The sequence below is a fragment of the Ceratotherium simum genome, chromosome 1, assembly GCF_057802395.1.
Source record: "Ceratotherium simum simum isolate JZ-2026a chromosome 1, ASM5780239v1, whole genome shotgun sequence".
NCBI lineage: Eukaryota > Metazoa > Chordata > Mammalia > Perissodactyla > Rhinocerotidae > Ceratotherium > Ceratotherium simum.
In genome coordinates this window covers 90,102,919-90,119,540 of record NC_141900.1, presented here as the reverse complement: position 1 = coordinate 90,119,540, position 16,622 = coordinate 90,102,919, and the positions used below count along the sequence as shown (strand labels likewise).

Here is a 16,622-nt window from a genome sequence, read left to right as displayed (position 1 = left end):
GTGGTTAACAGATAATGTCTATGATCTGGGGAAAAAAGGTACAACTCTAGAGCAATTAGATAGGAACAAATTAAAATAATGGACTTTTATTTTCCATTTATTAACCTAGCAAAAGAAAACAAAAATTGATAAAATTAATTCATGCATTTTGTAGCAGGGAGAACTTTACATGAGGCTGTGATGTTTGAGGTCCATTAACAGTACTCAGTCTTACAAAAGAGGCTGTAAGGACTTCCTGTTCATGCCAGGGCAAGAGACCACTGCCAGCCCCCAGCCTCCAGCTCCTCCCTCTGCACCAGGACCTTTGCCCCGCCCTGGACCAAGGCAGAAGAACTCTACCTGCTGGCTCAGAATAGTTCCTGCACTCACCATGGCCGGCTTCCTGGAACTCAGCACCAAGGCCAAGATGCCCATCATGGGCCTGGGCACCTGGCGGGTAAATATACAAATATTTGCAATGTGCATCTCTGGCGGGCAGGGAGGAGGGACTGAGGGCATTTTCTCTCCTCTGTCGGTAGGGAATGCCCTGAGGCAGGGGTCTGGGGAGGTGAGAGTTTGGCCCTGGAGCCAGGACTGAGGTTGCTTTCCTTTCTTAGGGCTGATTCAGGCTGCAAGTCTGGCTTTTTGCAGGAATGGTGAGAGCTTCACTAACAATTATCAAGGTTTTCCAGGGCAGTTTCTCTCTTAGCCACCTTTCCCTCTAACTCTCCCCGGCTCTAGGACACTTAAAGGGGCCATGGGTTTGCTGCTGCCTGGGTGGCTGAGAGGAGGGGATGCCAGGGCTCGGAAGGCCCTGGCACTGCTCACAGCACAGCATGGAACCTGGGCTGGCAGCATCAGTACCCCTGGGAGGGAGCCTGTGAGAATGCAGAGTCTCAGGCCCCACCCCAGGCTACTGAGTTAGAATCTGCACTTCAGTGAGATCCCCAAGTAGTCCTGAGATTGGTGCACAGTAGAGTCTGAGAAGTGCTGAGACCACAGGGAGGATGGACCCAGCAAGAGGAGAGCCAGGGTGGGAGTCAGGAGCTCAGGGTCCCCAGGTGTGCTCATGTCAACTGGCAAAACCCAGACAGGCACCTCCCAGTGCACAGGAAAGCAGACTCCTGAGCCTCTCCTAGGGTGATGTTTCCCCGTCACTTCCTAACTGCCTTCTTTCTCATTTCCATCAGTGACAGTACCATCCTGACTAGTTACCAGGAACAGTCCTTGCATCTTCTTCTCTTGTCCCTCTGATGATTCTCTCCCCACTGGCTCTGTTCTTCTAGGAGCCTCCTCTTTCCCTTCGCCTCTCCAGGGTTAGAGAGTAGGATCCCTCTTTATCCCAGGCCTGGGTCATTCTCAGGATGTGTTCTTGGTCAGTCTGGGTGAGCACTCCAATTCCAGATGGATTAAGTCCAAGCTTCTCTTACTTGAACAGGGCTGTTTTGCCCCAAATCAGAGCACTGACTTTGAAACAGATATGACAAATAATCACTTCCAGATCTCCAGTGAACCTGGTCACCCCTTATAAACATACCAGAAAATTCTTTTCAGAAGTAAGGATTATGAAGGGAGCCATTTTCAAGATGAGGAGATGATCTAATTTTAAAGGATCATGTACTTTTAGCAGTGAAGGTAAAGGAGGGTGTGATGATTGGGAAGGGTGTAACCTTGCACCCTCAGGACACATTAGAACAGACCCCATCTCTTATCATCAAAGTGATTCAGAATTGCCTTTCAGAAAAACCATGCAATCACATAGCCAGGGCGTGCAGGAAAGAAGAAATTGTGACCTGAAACCACCTTGGAACCAAAGATCCTCTTTCCCGTGGAACCTAAGGACCAGAATACATCTGGAAGTTAGACTCTTTTTTTTGGCATCAACTTTCTTTTTTCTTTTTTTTTTTTTTTTGGCTAGGAAAGATTTTCCCTGAGCTAACATCTGTTGCCAATCTTCCTCTTTTTTTTCCCTCCCCAAAGCCCCGTTACATTGTTGTATATTCTAGTTGTAAGTCCTTATAGTTCTTCTATGTGAGCTGCTGCCACAGCATGGCTACTGACAGACTAGTGGTGTGGTCTCCTGCCCAGGAACTGAACCCTGGCCACTGAAGCTGAGCATGCCGAACTTTAACCACTAGGTCATCATGGTTGGCTTGAAAGTCACTTTTATTTTTGCAAGGAAGATCAGCCTTGAGCTAACATCTGCCAATCCTCCTCTTTTTGCTGAGGAAGGCTGGCCCTGAGCTAACATCCGTGCCCATCTTCCTCCACTTTATATGGGACGCCGCCACAGCATGGCTTGACAAGCAGTGTGTCAGTGCACGCCCGGGATCCAAACCTGCAAACCCCAGGCCGCCGAAACGGAGCGCACGCACTTAACCGCTTGTACCACCAGGCCGGCCCCTGACAGTCACTCTTATCAGAAGCGAGGCTTCCCTCATTTAGGAAGATTCAGTGTTAAAATTCCTTCCCCACCCTGTCATAAATATAACCTTACCACGAATGCTTGAAATCCACCAATCCATGCCTGTCTCACCAGCATTTCCATGTGCCAACCTGTTTCCTTAACCTCTTAAATTTCGCCCCAATCCTGAACCAAGACGATGGATCTGAGGGCACATGCCCCGTCTTCCTGCAGATTGATCTTGCAGAATAAAAGCTGATGCCATAATTAATTAGCTTCTTTACCCATGTGGGGTTGAGAATCCCAATTTTGTGCCTTAAGAAGGGCACCATGGGATGCTTCTGAACATGTTTGTTATTTTACAGTAGAAGAGGTTTTAAAAAGATTTTGTGAAATATCAGTATTAAGTGCTTTTTTTTTTTTTTTTGCATTGTTTAGCTTCACTGGATTAGACAGAATGTGATATTTCTAATGCTTTCTGATTTTTTTTTTTTTGCCTTAAGAAGGGAAAAGAAACTTCATTCTTACAAGGTTTTCTATTTCTCCTTTTTCTGAAATAATAATTCTAAAATGGCATGCACCCTTGCCCTTAGTGTGTGCCAGGTGCTGGGCTAAAACTTTACGTACGTTCACCATGCACTTAGTCAACACACCCACCTCAGGAGGCAGGTTCTATTGTTATTCCCATTTTACAGACAAGGTTTACAGAAATTAAGTAATCTGATCAGTCCACACAACTAGGAGGTGGTGAGCCTGGATTTTTGCTAGATAATGGCCGTTTGGGGAACTTGACTGAAATTGCTCTGGGTGATTTCAGAATCCAGCTGTCAGCCTGGTCTTTAGAAAGGGTTGCAGTAAGGCCAGCTGTCTCTCCCACACACCTGGAGACACTTCAGGGCAGGATGATTAACCTAAATTAGAGGGAATGGGCTTTTAGCCACCATAGGACATGAGGCCATAATCATCAAGTTAATTCACTTTCCTTCCTTTTCTTTTGAAGAGTTTTCCAAGGATTGTTTTCCTCCCAGGTGTCCTATGGATAATGGAATCCCAGTGAAGCCTTGGTTTGGAGGAGCTGGGTTGTGTAGGAGAGCCTGATGAAGGTGGTCTGGGGATGAAAGTATATGATAGTCTTTTCTTTTTCCTTTCAGTCTTCTCCAGGCAAAGTCAAAGAGGCTGTGAAGGTGGCCATTGATGCAGGATACCGCCACATCGACTGTGCCTATCTCTATGAGAACCAGAATGAGGTGGGGGAAGCCATCCAAGAGAAGATCCAAGAGAAGGCTGTAAAGAGGGAGGACCTCTTCATTGTTAGCAAGGTACATGGGGCTCATTTGGAGGGAGGACTGCACTTCAAGGCAGGCGGAAGTATTTGGACTTGGTCAGTACCCAGAATTCTGCCAGCCTTCCCTCTAAGTACTCACACCATTTCCCCCAGCCCTCTTCCTCACTGCCTGTATAACGTCTCTGGACACAAACAAACCCATACTCTAGACCAGTATTGGGATGTGGAGACACTCCTTCCCAGCCCCCTACCCCCGTCTCCACAGAGTTTTCCCCTAGTGGGATGGCTCCAGTGAGCCATGGCCGTGCCCTTGGCCTCCCTGCTCCCCATCAGTGGGATCCATCTGCCCTGTGGTACTCACAGGCTAAGGGTGGAGTGAGGGAATGATCCTGAAGCCCCACCTTTCAGCACTGTTGTCTCAATGGCTGTAGGCCAGAGGTTCTCAGCCAGCGAGTATTTTGCAAAATGGCAGGAGAATTTTTTATTGTCACATATGTATTTCATTTTAATTCAGTCTAGTAAAAGGTGAGTTACAAAATGATATGAAAAACAGGAAGGAGGTCAACTGAAAGAGGATTGAGAATCAATGGATCTGTATTATAACCAACTTGTTGAAAAACAACAGTTATAGGTACTTGGGAAGTGCATGCATCTGGTGGGACAAAGAGACCCCACTGTTGACAGTGGTTGAGTCTGGATAGACTCCTTGTTGAGTCGTCACTTGGGGCCACAGGCTTGGAGTCATGGGAGTGCAGAGAGAGGACGATCTGCTCACCACACCTTAAGAATGCTGGACATTTAAAAGATGAACATAATTCCTGCCCCGTGAAAGCCTACAACCAAGGAAGGGAATACCACATGTAAATAAATACAAAATCAGTGCCCAAATATGCTAAATAAAATAAGAGACGTATAGAACATCAGGAGAGTTGAAAAAATAACTTACCCTCAACATGTAAGAAATGTCATTGACTTTCTCAGCACCCTGGTTATCTTCCATACCTGGATCACCTGTCTTAACCAACTTTGCTATAAATGGCCTGCCCCCGGGTTAGATCAGGGTGTCCGTCAAAAAGCAGAAGAAGGAGTGTGACATGGCGCTTTCTCTCCCCAGTACTGACGTCTCACTGTTGCATCTCTGCAGTTATGGCCCACCTTCTTCGAGAGACCTCTAGTGAAGCAAGCCTGTCAGAAGACCCTCAAGGATCTGAAACTGGACTATCTGGACATCTATCTTATTCACTGGCCACAGGGATTACAGGTTTGAGCTACTCTCTGTCCCAGACTCCAGTTCCCAAGCGGGAGCTGGAGAATAGCAGCTGGACCAGGCCTGGGGGCTGGGCAGGCTGAAGCAGGAGGCCTTGCGCTTCATGACTTGAGCTGCAGGTTGTGAGGAGGAGACGATGGGGAAGAAAGGTGCTGGTCTGGAAGGGAGGCCGAGTCCACGTGTGGCTGCGGAGCTTGACCGCGGGCCTAGGTTCTCTCTCAGCTGCATCTGAGAGAATCAGGATTTCTGGCAGCCCAGGCAAGCTGCAACTGCCACGTCACCATGGTCCTGATTCCATGCCAAGCGTCCCCCCAGGGGGCTCTTACATAACGATATTTCAGGGCTAACCCTCGTGTGAACCACAGCCCGCCCTGGGAGTGCCATCTTGGAGAAAAGCCCAAGCGTAGTCATGTTGGAAGGTAGCCAGTCCTCATGGAAGAAACAGCACACGTTACCTGGGGCTCTGCTCCTGCCTACTCCTGAGAGGGGAGAAGGACATGAATTCCCAGCTCCCTCACCTCGTGATCAGCTAGGGGGATGATAGCGTGCCATCCCTAAGTGCAGGCTTCTTGAGGCTGCAAGAACAGAAGTTGGCCAGTATCTTCCCCCAGTAAGCCACTCTTTTGGGAGCTAACCCTTGTCTGGTGATTTTGAAATTGAAGTTTGCCCCCAAGTGTGTATGGAGACTGGGTTTATGAATTTAATGCCCGTGGTGATAATGGTGGCTTGTGGAATGTGCTAATTAATGGTTTTAAAACCAACAAAGCAGTTTCTAAAATATAAGAATTTATATAATATAGTAGATTGATTTAGAGATTTCTTTAAACTTACATTCTTGAAGTTTGTACCCAGAAACTTGAAAAAATGGTATGAAATGTGGGTGTAGAGCACGACTTAGGATCCTGAGACCCAGGTAGCAGAACCAGAGGTTCAGATGCACATTGCACTAAGCTTTTGTTCTGCATTTACAGCCTGGGGAGGACTTTTATCCCCAAGATGATAAAGGCAAGATCCTTACCAGTAAAACAACATTCCTGGATGCCTGGGAGGTAGGTTCAATCTTCCTCTAAGTGTGCTGGGAGTGAGAACTTTCTTCAGTCATCCACAGGGGTCTGCACTGTGTGAAAGAGCCTGTGTACTTGATGCTGTTCTGTTTCATTGTTATTCTTTAATTCTTTGAACTCTTTCCTAATCACTTTTGGCTTTTGGGTCGATCTGATACTATTTATATTTTCAAACGCTAAAACTGAGTCCTGCAATGAGCCTGTGACTATAATATACCTAAATTTGGAGGATACACATGCTGTTCTCCAACCAGAGGAGGGATTTAGAACAGAGGTTTCACCCTAGGTTGGTGTGCCCTGTTTGAGTAAACTAGGGTAAGTTTTTTATCTCTAGAAAGCCTAGTTTCTGCCTCTTAAAAAAAACACCTTGTAATACATGTTAATCATATCTATCTTTTAGGATGTGTCAATTAAGGATTAAGATAGCCAACACCTATTGAGTGCCAGGAACTTTAATCAGAGGGTTGATTTAATCATTCAACCCTACGAGGCCGATACTATTAGCATCCCCATTTACTGAGGAGGAAATTGAGACCTAGAGAGATTGGTGAATTTTTCAGGTCATGTAGCAAGAGTGTGGCAGAGCTGGGATTGGACCCAGGTCTCTCTGTCTCAAAAGTCCAACCACCGATGCCCTAAAGCTTGTGCATGGCACACAGTGAATATGCAGTTCCAAACATCAGAGGACACGAGCGCCCACTTCTCAGATCAGATTACCAGTTCCATGTAATTCACATCCAAAATGGATTTAAGGAACAAAAGTCTTTCTCTGATCATTTTTTTCTGAAATCACTGTATCCTCTTGCAAATGCTAGTAGAGAACAAAGTGAATGAACAGGTTGTAAATGAGAGTGAAGAAAACTCCGAGAGTTAATTGTGTTGTCAGTTTTCAGGGTAAGGGCACATGTCCTTCTGAGTTTGTATCGTGTTTTACAGCTTAAAAATATATTAAACCCAACCTTTCTGAGGTGCTTAGAATTGTCGTAGTTAAATTCAATGTAACTTTTCTGTGGATTGTGTGTTCAAAAGTATCTGTAAGCACAGCATTCCTGCTGCTTTGAACTTCAACAACTAGCAGTAAGATAATTCAGATAGCAAAACTGGATTGATAACTGATGGAAAGCGTAAGGAAGCAGAAAAGTAATCATTTTACAACGGCACATACAGCGACCCCCTAAATGTATTAGTAAGGAAAATCATCTTTGGCAAGTAAATCTTTAAATTTGCCTGCTAACAGCAGAAAGGCTGTTAAAACCAAGTATGGAGAAAACTATCTGGATTTCTGTGGGTGGATTTTTAAGACTGTTATCAAGCTCTCTGTGTTATATGTAGAAACACACACAAAAAAGCAAACATCTAGCAACCATGGTAAAGAATTACAATAAGGTTCTTTAGTATTTCCACTGGATTTGCTCTATAAGGATATGTCATTTGTAGGTAGGTTCTCCAAGTTAAAACTAGCAATCATAACAGAGCAATGATTTATGGAATTAAAAGTCATGCTAAATAATTAATCAGTGGAAATATCGTATCTCATGAGCAAGAGACTATACACAGAAGTAAGTCAAATAATCTTGGGAAAATCTTATAAAGGCATCAATTTGTCATACATTCTGCTATTTTGATCATACAATTAAATATGAATCCGTGCTAAATGTGACACAATATCACTGCTGTCCAAGCCATGAGGTGGTTAAGCCCACATACTAGAAAGAAGGTTCAAACTATACATTGGAAATGCTGGTTTTTTTAGATTTACATATTCCTTTTTACCTTAACGACCACACAAGTCATTATCCAACTACATGGTCTGAAATACTTGTTTGGTAAATTCACTAAAATAAATTTATTAAGCCTGAATCTCAAGAAAAGATATTACTTTCTCTTGGCTAGTGACAAAATTATAGCCATGAAAAGAAACTCAAATTCTGGTACTTAACTGTAAAAAAAGTCAACATATTTATTTTCCTACCACGAACAACCTCCTGTGAGATCAATGTTTCAAGACTGATGATTTAGTGAAGAATATAATGGTTTATGTGCATGGACTCCACTCAACGAATGATTTATTCCTGACAATGAGAAGCTTGGTAAGTCCTAGAGATCGACTAAAATTACAGCAGACTCAGCCTTTGCATTAAATGTGATAAGAGGGCTCTGTCATCTATATGACCCTGGTAAAACATGAGTGCTTACCTATCTGAGGAATTATTCGTTGTGAGATGTGGAGACTAGCATACCTTAAGGATGGTTCCGCAAGATTTTTTGCCCTAGCTTTTAAGATGGGACCAAATGTGGCAATTATGTCATTGTTCTCTGCAAAAAGTACCCGGATTTTCACAGTGCCTTGTCCTTGAGTGGATTTGAGAATAACTGTGAAATAAAAGACTTTGAAGGCATGAAAAAGTTTTGATGATCTCGATCAGAGGATCTAAGATGAAATACAGACACGATAAATGTTTATGTGGAGCCACAACCCTTTCAAAAGAAACCTCCTTTACCGCCCTGAAGCAGATGGGAGAAAAAAATAGTAGAAAAGTCAAGATGTGTCATAGACTCAACTGCACCTATCTATGACACACGAAACTTTTATGTTATCTCATTGCCCAACTCAGGCATTTCAGGGACCCTATATTCTCATCAATTCTAAACTCTTTTGCCCAATTTGAAGACCTACATCATTTATCTGGTCGTTCTCAACTTTGCTGTACATTAAAATTACCCAGGGAGTTTTAAAAATCTCAGTGCCTAGGTACATCCCAGAACAATTCGATGAGACGCTCTGGGGGTGAAACCTGGGCATCAGTATGTTTTAAAGCTCTCAGGTGATTCCAAATTGCAGCCAAGTTTAAGAACCACTGGATAGAGCATCCTCGGAACACCTCACGCCTGTCCCTCCCTCGAAGCCTTTGCTCCCACTTTCCTCCCTCACCTGCTCTTGTTTTTTCTCTTTCTTCAAGTGATTTTTTGAGTCCCAGTTTGAACTCCACGCACAAAGCCTCTTCTGACAACTGCGGCCCTTCCTTCTATGACCTCCCAGAATCTCAGGGCTGAGTCTCTGTCTAGTGATCTGAGGCAGCTTCAGTGTCGTGGCTGAATGCTCCCCAGAAGGAAACCCTAGCACTTTCATTGGACGGCAAAATTCTCGGAAGAGGGAAGCACATTGTATACTTCTAAATCCTGACAATTCCTGGACAGGATCTAGACATGTCATAAATGAATAATAAATAGTTGTTAAATTTGGGGCTGCTGCTAACACATATGGTATCTTTGGGCAAATTTGGAAAAGTGCCACTCATAGACTAAAAACTATAAAAAGCTATCTTTCCTTGGGGTTTCTTACTGAAACCATTGAAGCTGGGGACAGGCAGGAGGGCTGGAAACAACCCTTGATGGACATCAATGGGCTGCACTGAAATTTCTTTTTAATGCTTTAGCTAATTGTAGCACAGTGGCTCCTTTGCCAGTTTCTCCTGCCCCAGAGAGGACTAAGCCAAGCCTCTAGAAATGCCCAAAGTGTTCCTTTCTATAACAGGACATGGAGGAGCTGGTGGACGAGGGGCTCGTGAAAGCCATTGGGGTCTCCAACTTCAACCACTTCCAGATTGAAAGGCTCTTGAACAAACCTGGACTGAAATACAAACCAGTGACTAACCAGGTAAATTCTATTTAATCAAAGATAAGAGCTCTGCCCCATTACTTCTTAAACATTTGGAAGCAAGTTGACTGTTATGTACTGAGTCTTACCTCCGGGCTCAGTGATGAAGACACTTGGGGAGATGGGAGACAGGGTCTGGTGTAGCCAGTCTGGCAGTGGACAGTGTGTGGTCTTTACTTGGCAGTCTTTTTTGTGTGTAGAATTCCCTATGAGCAGCTCACAAAGCAGGCCAACTTCCCTGGTGATGAGGATTGTTTGCTTTTGCAGGTTGAGGTTCACCCATACCTCACGCAGGAGAAATTGATCCAGTACTGCCACTCCAAAGGCATCACTGTCACGGCTTATGGCGCTCTGGGCTCTCCAGATAGACCTTGGTGAGGCTTCTGAGGGATCATTCTCATGATAGTCTTAAAAAATTATTCTATAATTGGTTAATGTTGGTATGAGACTATAAGCAATCAGGAAGAAAATTGTATCTGAGACAATGTGGCTGGCACACCCAAACAGTGGGGAAAAATAGAAACTTTAAAAAAACAGCAACATGCCTGATCCTGTGGAAATACTCGGGTTCAGCCACCCAGCCCTGGACCAGCATTTGCAAAATGCTGAGGCATCAGAGCCCATGGGTGGGCTCAGGGGTAAGACACAAAGCTTTCAGATCCTCTTGCCTTGTCTCCCACATGGAGAAGACTAATGATCAGCCTTGGGACCATCATTGGAGTAATACTCGTTTGCATATGGTAACAATGATGATTATTCACACCAGCCATCTTTCTGTCTCCAGGGCCAAGCCAGAAGACCCTTCCCTACTGAAGGATCCCAAGATTAAGGAGATTGCTGCAAAGCACAAAAAATCTACAGCACAGGTACAATGTATGTGTGCACGTACACATGCACACGTGTGTGTGTGTTTTGCCCCAACAAACCAGTCTTGTGTTTGGTCCTCGTATTGTGTTTGTAACTCCTTGAAGGTGAAGAAAACAGGAGAAGAAGCCCACTAAGGCCCTTCCTTGAAAGTCTCTTTGGACCTCCAGGAAATACCATGATTCTTGCTGAAACCAGGATAGCATCTGTCTAACAGCTTCTGTTGAGCCCTATGGCTCAGTGACAAGAGCGTGGCTTTTGAAGCTGAGCTGGGTTCAGAGCCCAGCTCACCACCTATCAGCCTTATAACCCCAAACACTGTCCAAGCCACTTTCCTTATTTTTTAAGAAGGAAAATCATGGGATTGTTCTAAGGATTAAGGGAGATAATGGACCACAGGACTAACAAGTGACTGACAGCTATGACGTGCTCAGTCATATTAGCTGTTGTAACTGATGACACAGTGAGTGGCAGAGAGATTTTGTTTTTCCTTTCAGTAGAGGAGAGCTCCTTATAGAGAAGTGGAGACATGGTGTCCCTTTCTGTACAGGTTCTGATCCGATTCCATATCCAGAGGAAAGTGGCTGTGATCCCCAAGTCCGTGACACCAGCACGCATCGTGGAGAACTTTCAGGTAGGATCCAGGCTGGGTGGCCCTGGTTTTCCTCAGTTGAGGAAGGGATGGGAGAGACTTTCTCACTAGGCTTCTCATCCCATCCCTGTCTTGTCTGTGGGCCTCACCTCCTTCCCACCACCCCGTCATATCTCAGGCCAGGGAGCTGACCTCAGCAGAGCTGAGATGAATGACCCAGGGGCCAAGGATGGGCTGAGGGGAGCGGCCAGGGAGTCCTGTCAGATCTGAGCCCAGCTGTGCCTTTCACCACTGAAAAGACCCTTGGTTGCCCCTGAGCAGTTAGGTCATGGGCCACAGGCAGGAGCAGACTGTTCTGGCCTAAACACCCCGCCTCCCAGCTGCAGGGGAGGTATGGACCATACTTGAACTGACCTGGAAGAACCCATGTGTGCATTGGGGAGCACAGACATGGTGCACACCTGTGGTTTAACGCCTATAAGCCTGGTAACCTACACTTTAGAGAAGTAAACCCTATAAACACAGCAGTCTTTGTGTAGGACCTGATTTAGAGCCAATTCGTATCCAGTGGACACACTGGAAGAAAATCCTATGGCCAGTTAGTGCTGCAGATGTGAGCTTGCTCCTGGCTGAGAATCACAAATCACACCAGAAATTGCCTTACCGATGATGTTTTGGAATTCTCGCCTTTCTAGGTCTTTGACTTTAAACTGAGTGATAAGGAGATGGCGACCATACTCAGCTTCAACAGAAATTGGAGGTTCTTCCGCATGGGAGAGTAAGTGGACCGGGCTAAGTTAACTAGGAGGATCGTCAGTTTTTCTAAACTGGTAGAGGGCTAGCTGGAAGGAGTGGAAGCTATCTGGGATTACTTTTATCTTCAAATACTATTTTCTGCTTGTTTTGAAAATTAAAATTGGAGCACCTTGGATCATTATGAGCAAAGACATATCCCTAATTGCTGTTTATTATCTGAACTTCTGGGTGTAGGACTAGAATTTCAAGAGAGGACTTGTCTTCACTAGGTAGAAGGTAGAAGCATCCATTTACCCATTCACTCAATAATTACTTAATGAGCATCTCCCACGTGCCAGGCACATTCTAGGTGCTGGAGATATGACACTGGACTAACACTTCACAGGCTAGCATCCTAGGGAGGGAATACAGAAATAGACTCAAATTAAATATGTCAACTAAGAATGAATCCCACAGCGGCCGGCCCAGTTGCCTAGTGGTTAGGTTTGGCTTGCTCCGCTTCACAGACTTACACCACTTGTCAGCGGCCATCTGTGGTGGTTACCCACATACAAAGTAGAGGATGATAGGCAACAGATGTTAGCTCAGGGCAAATCTTTCTCAGCAAACAAGAATGAATCCTACACCTAACAAAGAAAGTAAATTGCAGGAAGGCATTGTCTAACTTCTCTATTTTACTTCTTCTCTGTTCTATTCTAATTTCTCTACTCTTCTCTATTGGGGGAGTACAGAAATTAACTCAAAATATATATGTCAGAAAGCATAAAATTGGGTACCGGGGATAGGATGTGGTGGGTCGTGGTGGGATTGGTACTTTAAGTAGGATGGGGCAGGGGAGGCTTTGCTGATAAGGTGACAGTCCAGCAGAAACCTGAAGGAAGTGAGGGGTCAGCCATGTGGATGTCTGGGAGAAGAGCATTCTTGGCAGTGAGAACAGCAAGTGCAAAGGCCCTAAGGTGGAATTGTGTTTAGATCATTTGAGTAAGGCGGTCAGTTGGGGTGTAGTGGAATGAGTGAGGGGAAGAGTGAGAGGAGACGAGGTCACAGAGAGGTGTCAGTGGCTCAGAGTAAGCCGAGTGGTGTAGGCTGTGAGAAGGGCCTTAGTTTTAGCTCTGAGCAGGCTGAGAAGCCATTGAAGAATTTTGAGCAGGAGGTGGCATGATCTGACTCATGTTTTAAAAGAGCCATGCTGACTTCTGTGTAGGGAAACTGTTGTAATAATCCAGGGAAAAGATGACAGTGGCATAGGGCCGGCCCTGTGGTGCAAGCGGTTGAGTGTGTGCGCTCCGCTGCGGCAGCCCGGGGTTCGCCAGTTCGGTTCTCGGGCGCACACCGAAGCACTGCTTGGTGAGCCATATAAAGTGGACGAAGATGGGCACGGATGTTAGCCCAGGGCCAGTCTTCCTCAGCAAACAGAGAGGAGGATTGGTGGATGTTAGCACAGGGCTGATCTCCTCACAAAAAGATAAATAAATAAAAAAAACAGATGACAGTAGCAGGACCTGGGTGATGGTGGGGGGAGAGGAGGAATGGTCAGGTTCTGGACACGTTGAGAAAGTAGAGGCACTGAATTTGCTAACCATTAGGAGTCGAGATGGCTCCAGTTTTTCTTTGTTTGGTTTTGTTTTTGCCTGAGCCACACAAGATGGAACTGCCATTTGGGGGAAGAAATCAGGAGTTTGGTTGGGATCATGTTTGCAAGGCCCATTAGACATGTCAGAGGGGATGTCAATAGGCAGTCGGATGTATTGGTGTGGAGTTGAGACGGAAGGTCTGTGCTGTAGATAATCATCTGGGAGTCAGTAGCACGTGGGTGGTATTTGAAGCCACAAGACTGGATAACAGGTTTATCCCGGCCCCAGTTTCTCACTTTTTAAAAAACGTTTCAGTATCTCAATCATTGTTTGCATGTCATGATATCACATATCTGTCCTGCCCAACCCACTGTCATAGAGCAGCCTTTCCCGTCTTCCAATCGCTTACTTTTGCTGGAGGACAGCAAAGCAGCAGCTGCTTAGAATGAAAAGGAAGGTCGAACGTAAAACGTGACAGTCCCCGAGACGAAACTGCTTCTCCAGCACCGTTTCCAACGCAGGCAAATCTCAGCAGTGAGTCCACCTAGTTCAAATCCCAGCTCTGCCACTTATTTATTACCCATGTGACCTGGGGTAAATTTCCTAAGTTTCCCAAGCTGGTTTCTTTATCCACAAAACTGGGATGATGGTACTGATTACACATCTACTGAACGTTAGCTTAGAATGTGCCAGGCATCTTCAGCTCTTTGCATGTATTATTAACTCATTTAATGCTCACGACACCCCCAAACTGTTCTGTTGTTGTTCCCCCTCTAGCAGTGTTGTGAGGATGAAATGAGATCATGCTTGTAAGGCACCAGCACTGTGCTTGGCACCAGGATTGTTATTAGCTATCGTTATGAGTCTATTCTGGTGCCCTGCTCACTGCTTACCTGCCCTCCTCCTAGCACACCTTTCAGATCAGTTTGATGGAAGGTCGAGGTGGGGCCCCTTCTTGTGTTCTTAGAGAATCTTCTGGGGAGGAGGCTGGGAGAGCACAAAGACCACAGGATACACCAGAGAAGAATGCCTTTGAAACCAGAGTCTAACGGTAACATATTCTTCTTTATGCCTGTTTTCTCTTCAGGTTGGCTGATTTGGACGAATATCCCTTCAATGCAGAATACTGAAGCTGAGTCTCCTGAGAAGATGATTCCACAGCTTCTTTACCTTCGCTTTACTGACGTGTAACTCTCTCCACTAGAGCCCTATTTTAGCCAAGCTTATCTGAAATCATACTGAGTCTGGCCCTCACGTAGGTCAGATTCTAGGCAGTGTTGTATCTAGATCAGTATATTCAACCAGAAATCAGAGGGAGATATGACCCAGAGAAGCAAATTATAGTTTTTTTCACTAATTTGATCTGATCATGGGTGGGGGAGGGGGCAGGGGGGGAATCTCTGGTAACTGAAGATATAAAGATAAAAGATGAAGAAGAATAATAGTAACAAACAGGTATCAGAGATTACTGTGTGCCATCACAATTTGAAGTGCCTTTCCCGTGTGTTAACTCATTGAATCCTGAGACCACCCCTGCGAGGTAGGGACTCTTCTTCCCATTTGACAGAAGAGGACGTGCAGGAATGGGGAGGCCAAGGCACTGGCCCAAGACCACCCAGGTTGTAAGTGGCTGAACCAAGCTGTGAAGGCAGGCGGGCTCTGGGAGAGTTCACTGTGACTTGTCCTCTCCCTCCCAAGCCTTCTGGCACCTTCCCTCCTTGCCTTTCTCTACCTTTTCCCTTTCTCACTCTCCCACCTTCCTTTAACATGTCCTTATGCCAAGAGTCAACTCTGGTGGTGGCAGAGCCTGTGAGACATTCGATGGTGCCACTCTTCACTGAAGGAGTGCTGTGTGGTGTAGCCCTGGGAGTGGAGTGGGAAAGGGAGACGCATCTGAATGAGGAGAATGTTTACTATTCCATTCATCTGGAACATTTCCTTTTTCTGTAATGATTTCTTCTCATGAAATATTCCACTTATATATAAATGTACAGAGAATAACATAATGAGCATCTGACCACCCTCCTCACAGATTTAACAAATGCTAACATTTTGCCATATTGGATTGAAAACGTTTTTAAAAAATTATTAATGAAATAAATGGTTATCATCATGGTTCAGGACACTCTGTACTCCTTCCCATCCCCCTTCTCCTGACTCCCTCCCCAGAGGTAATGCTCATCCTCCAGTCAGTGAGGGCTTTCCTCCTTCCTTGGCTGGTCTTTTGCCCACTTGCTCCCAGTCCTTACCCTCCCCTGTTCTGCATGGCGGGGGCCTATGAACTACATTTCCCAGCATCCCTAGCCAGATGGCTTCTGCCTGGGTTTGGTCAATGAAGGTACTGTTAGGGGACTGGTGGGCAGGAGGAAGGGAAAAGCCATGTGTTTCTCTCTCTCTCTCTCTCTCTCTCTCTCTGAGTGGCACCTCCATAGAAGTCACATTTCCTCTGTGGTCCCAGCTCTTACCAGCCAGCCTCCACCTTGATTCTATCTCCTACCAGGTGCTGTGGCTTCTGGGATTAAGAAAGAGCACTTCCTCCTAAATCCTCCATCCCAAGGACTGGTAGCCTTCCTGCTGCTGTTAGTGTCTGAGTCGGCTCACCTGCTCTTCTCCTGTTTGATAGCCCAGCTCTTCCAACCCCCATGTAACCAATTCTTTGAATTAAATATCCAATGTTCAAAAATCTTAGAGTGCTTTCAGTTCTCCTGGCTGGACCCTGACTGATACACTTCTGATTCACATTTTTATATTTTTAATATTTATTTACACATCCATAATAACCTTTGGGGTTGTTTTGTGTGTGTTTATAATGTTGTGAAAAGTTTTTCCTTCATGTGATTGTGATTAACATTTCCTTGATTTAAAAACTTAGGTAACAAGATAAACAGATTAGGTTCCTATTAAGGAATTATATGACATTCTTTGTCTCACTTGAATTTAACCCAACAGAGGTAAGTAAATAAGCTGATATAGAGAAACACGTTATTTTTTAAAAAACAACTTCCTAGTTATTTCTAATTTTTTTTTCTTTTTTTTTTTTTTTGTGAGGAAGATCAGCCAGAGCTAACATCCATGCTACTCCTCCTCTTTTTGCTGTGGAAGACTGGCCCCGGGCTAACATCTGTGCCCATCTTCCTCCACTTAATATGGGACACCGCCACAGCGTGGCTTGACAGGTG

At 45.2% G+C, this 16,622-nt stretch overlaps 1 protein-coding gene across 1 annotated transcript; it reads left to right on the top strand.

Annotated features, from left to right (window-relative positions):
* The first annotated feature begins 370 nt into the window (after nt 1-370).
* Nucleotides 371-14,801, top strand: LOC101399656 (aldo-keto reductase family 1 member B15-like). The gene is made up of 10 exons (XM_004430741.2): nt 371-436; nt 3,535-3,702; nt 4,813-4,929; nt 5,907-5,984; nt 9,535-9,657; nt 9,925-10,031; nt 10,442-10,523; nt 11,072-11,155; nt 11,809-11,891; nt 14,531-14,801. Exons 1-10 carry the CDS (start codon nt 371-373, stop codon nt 14,571-14,573), a joined length of 951 nt encoding a protein of 316 aa, XP_004430798.1. The 3' UTR covers nt 14,574-14,801.
* Nucleotides 14,802-16,622: the final 1,821 nt, after the last annotated feature.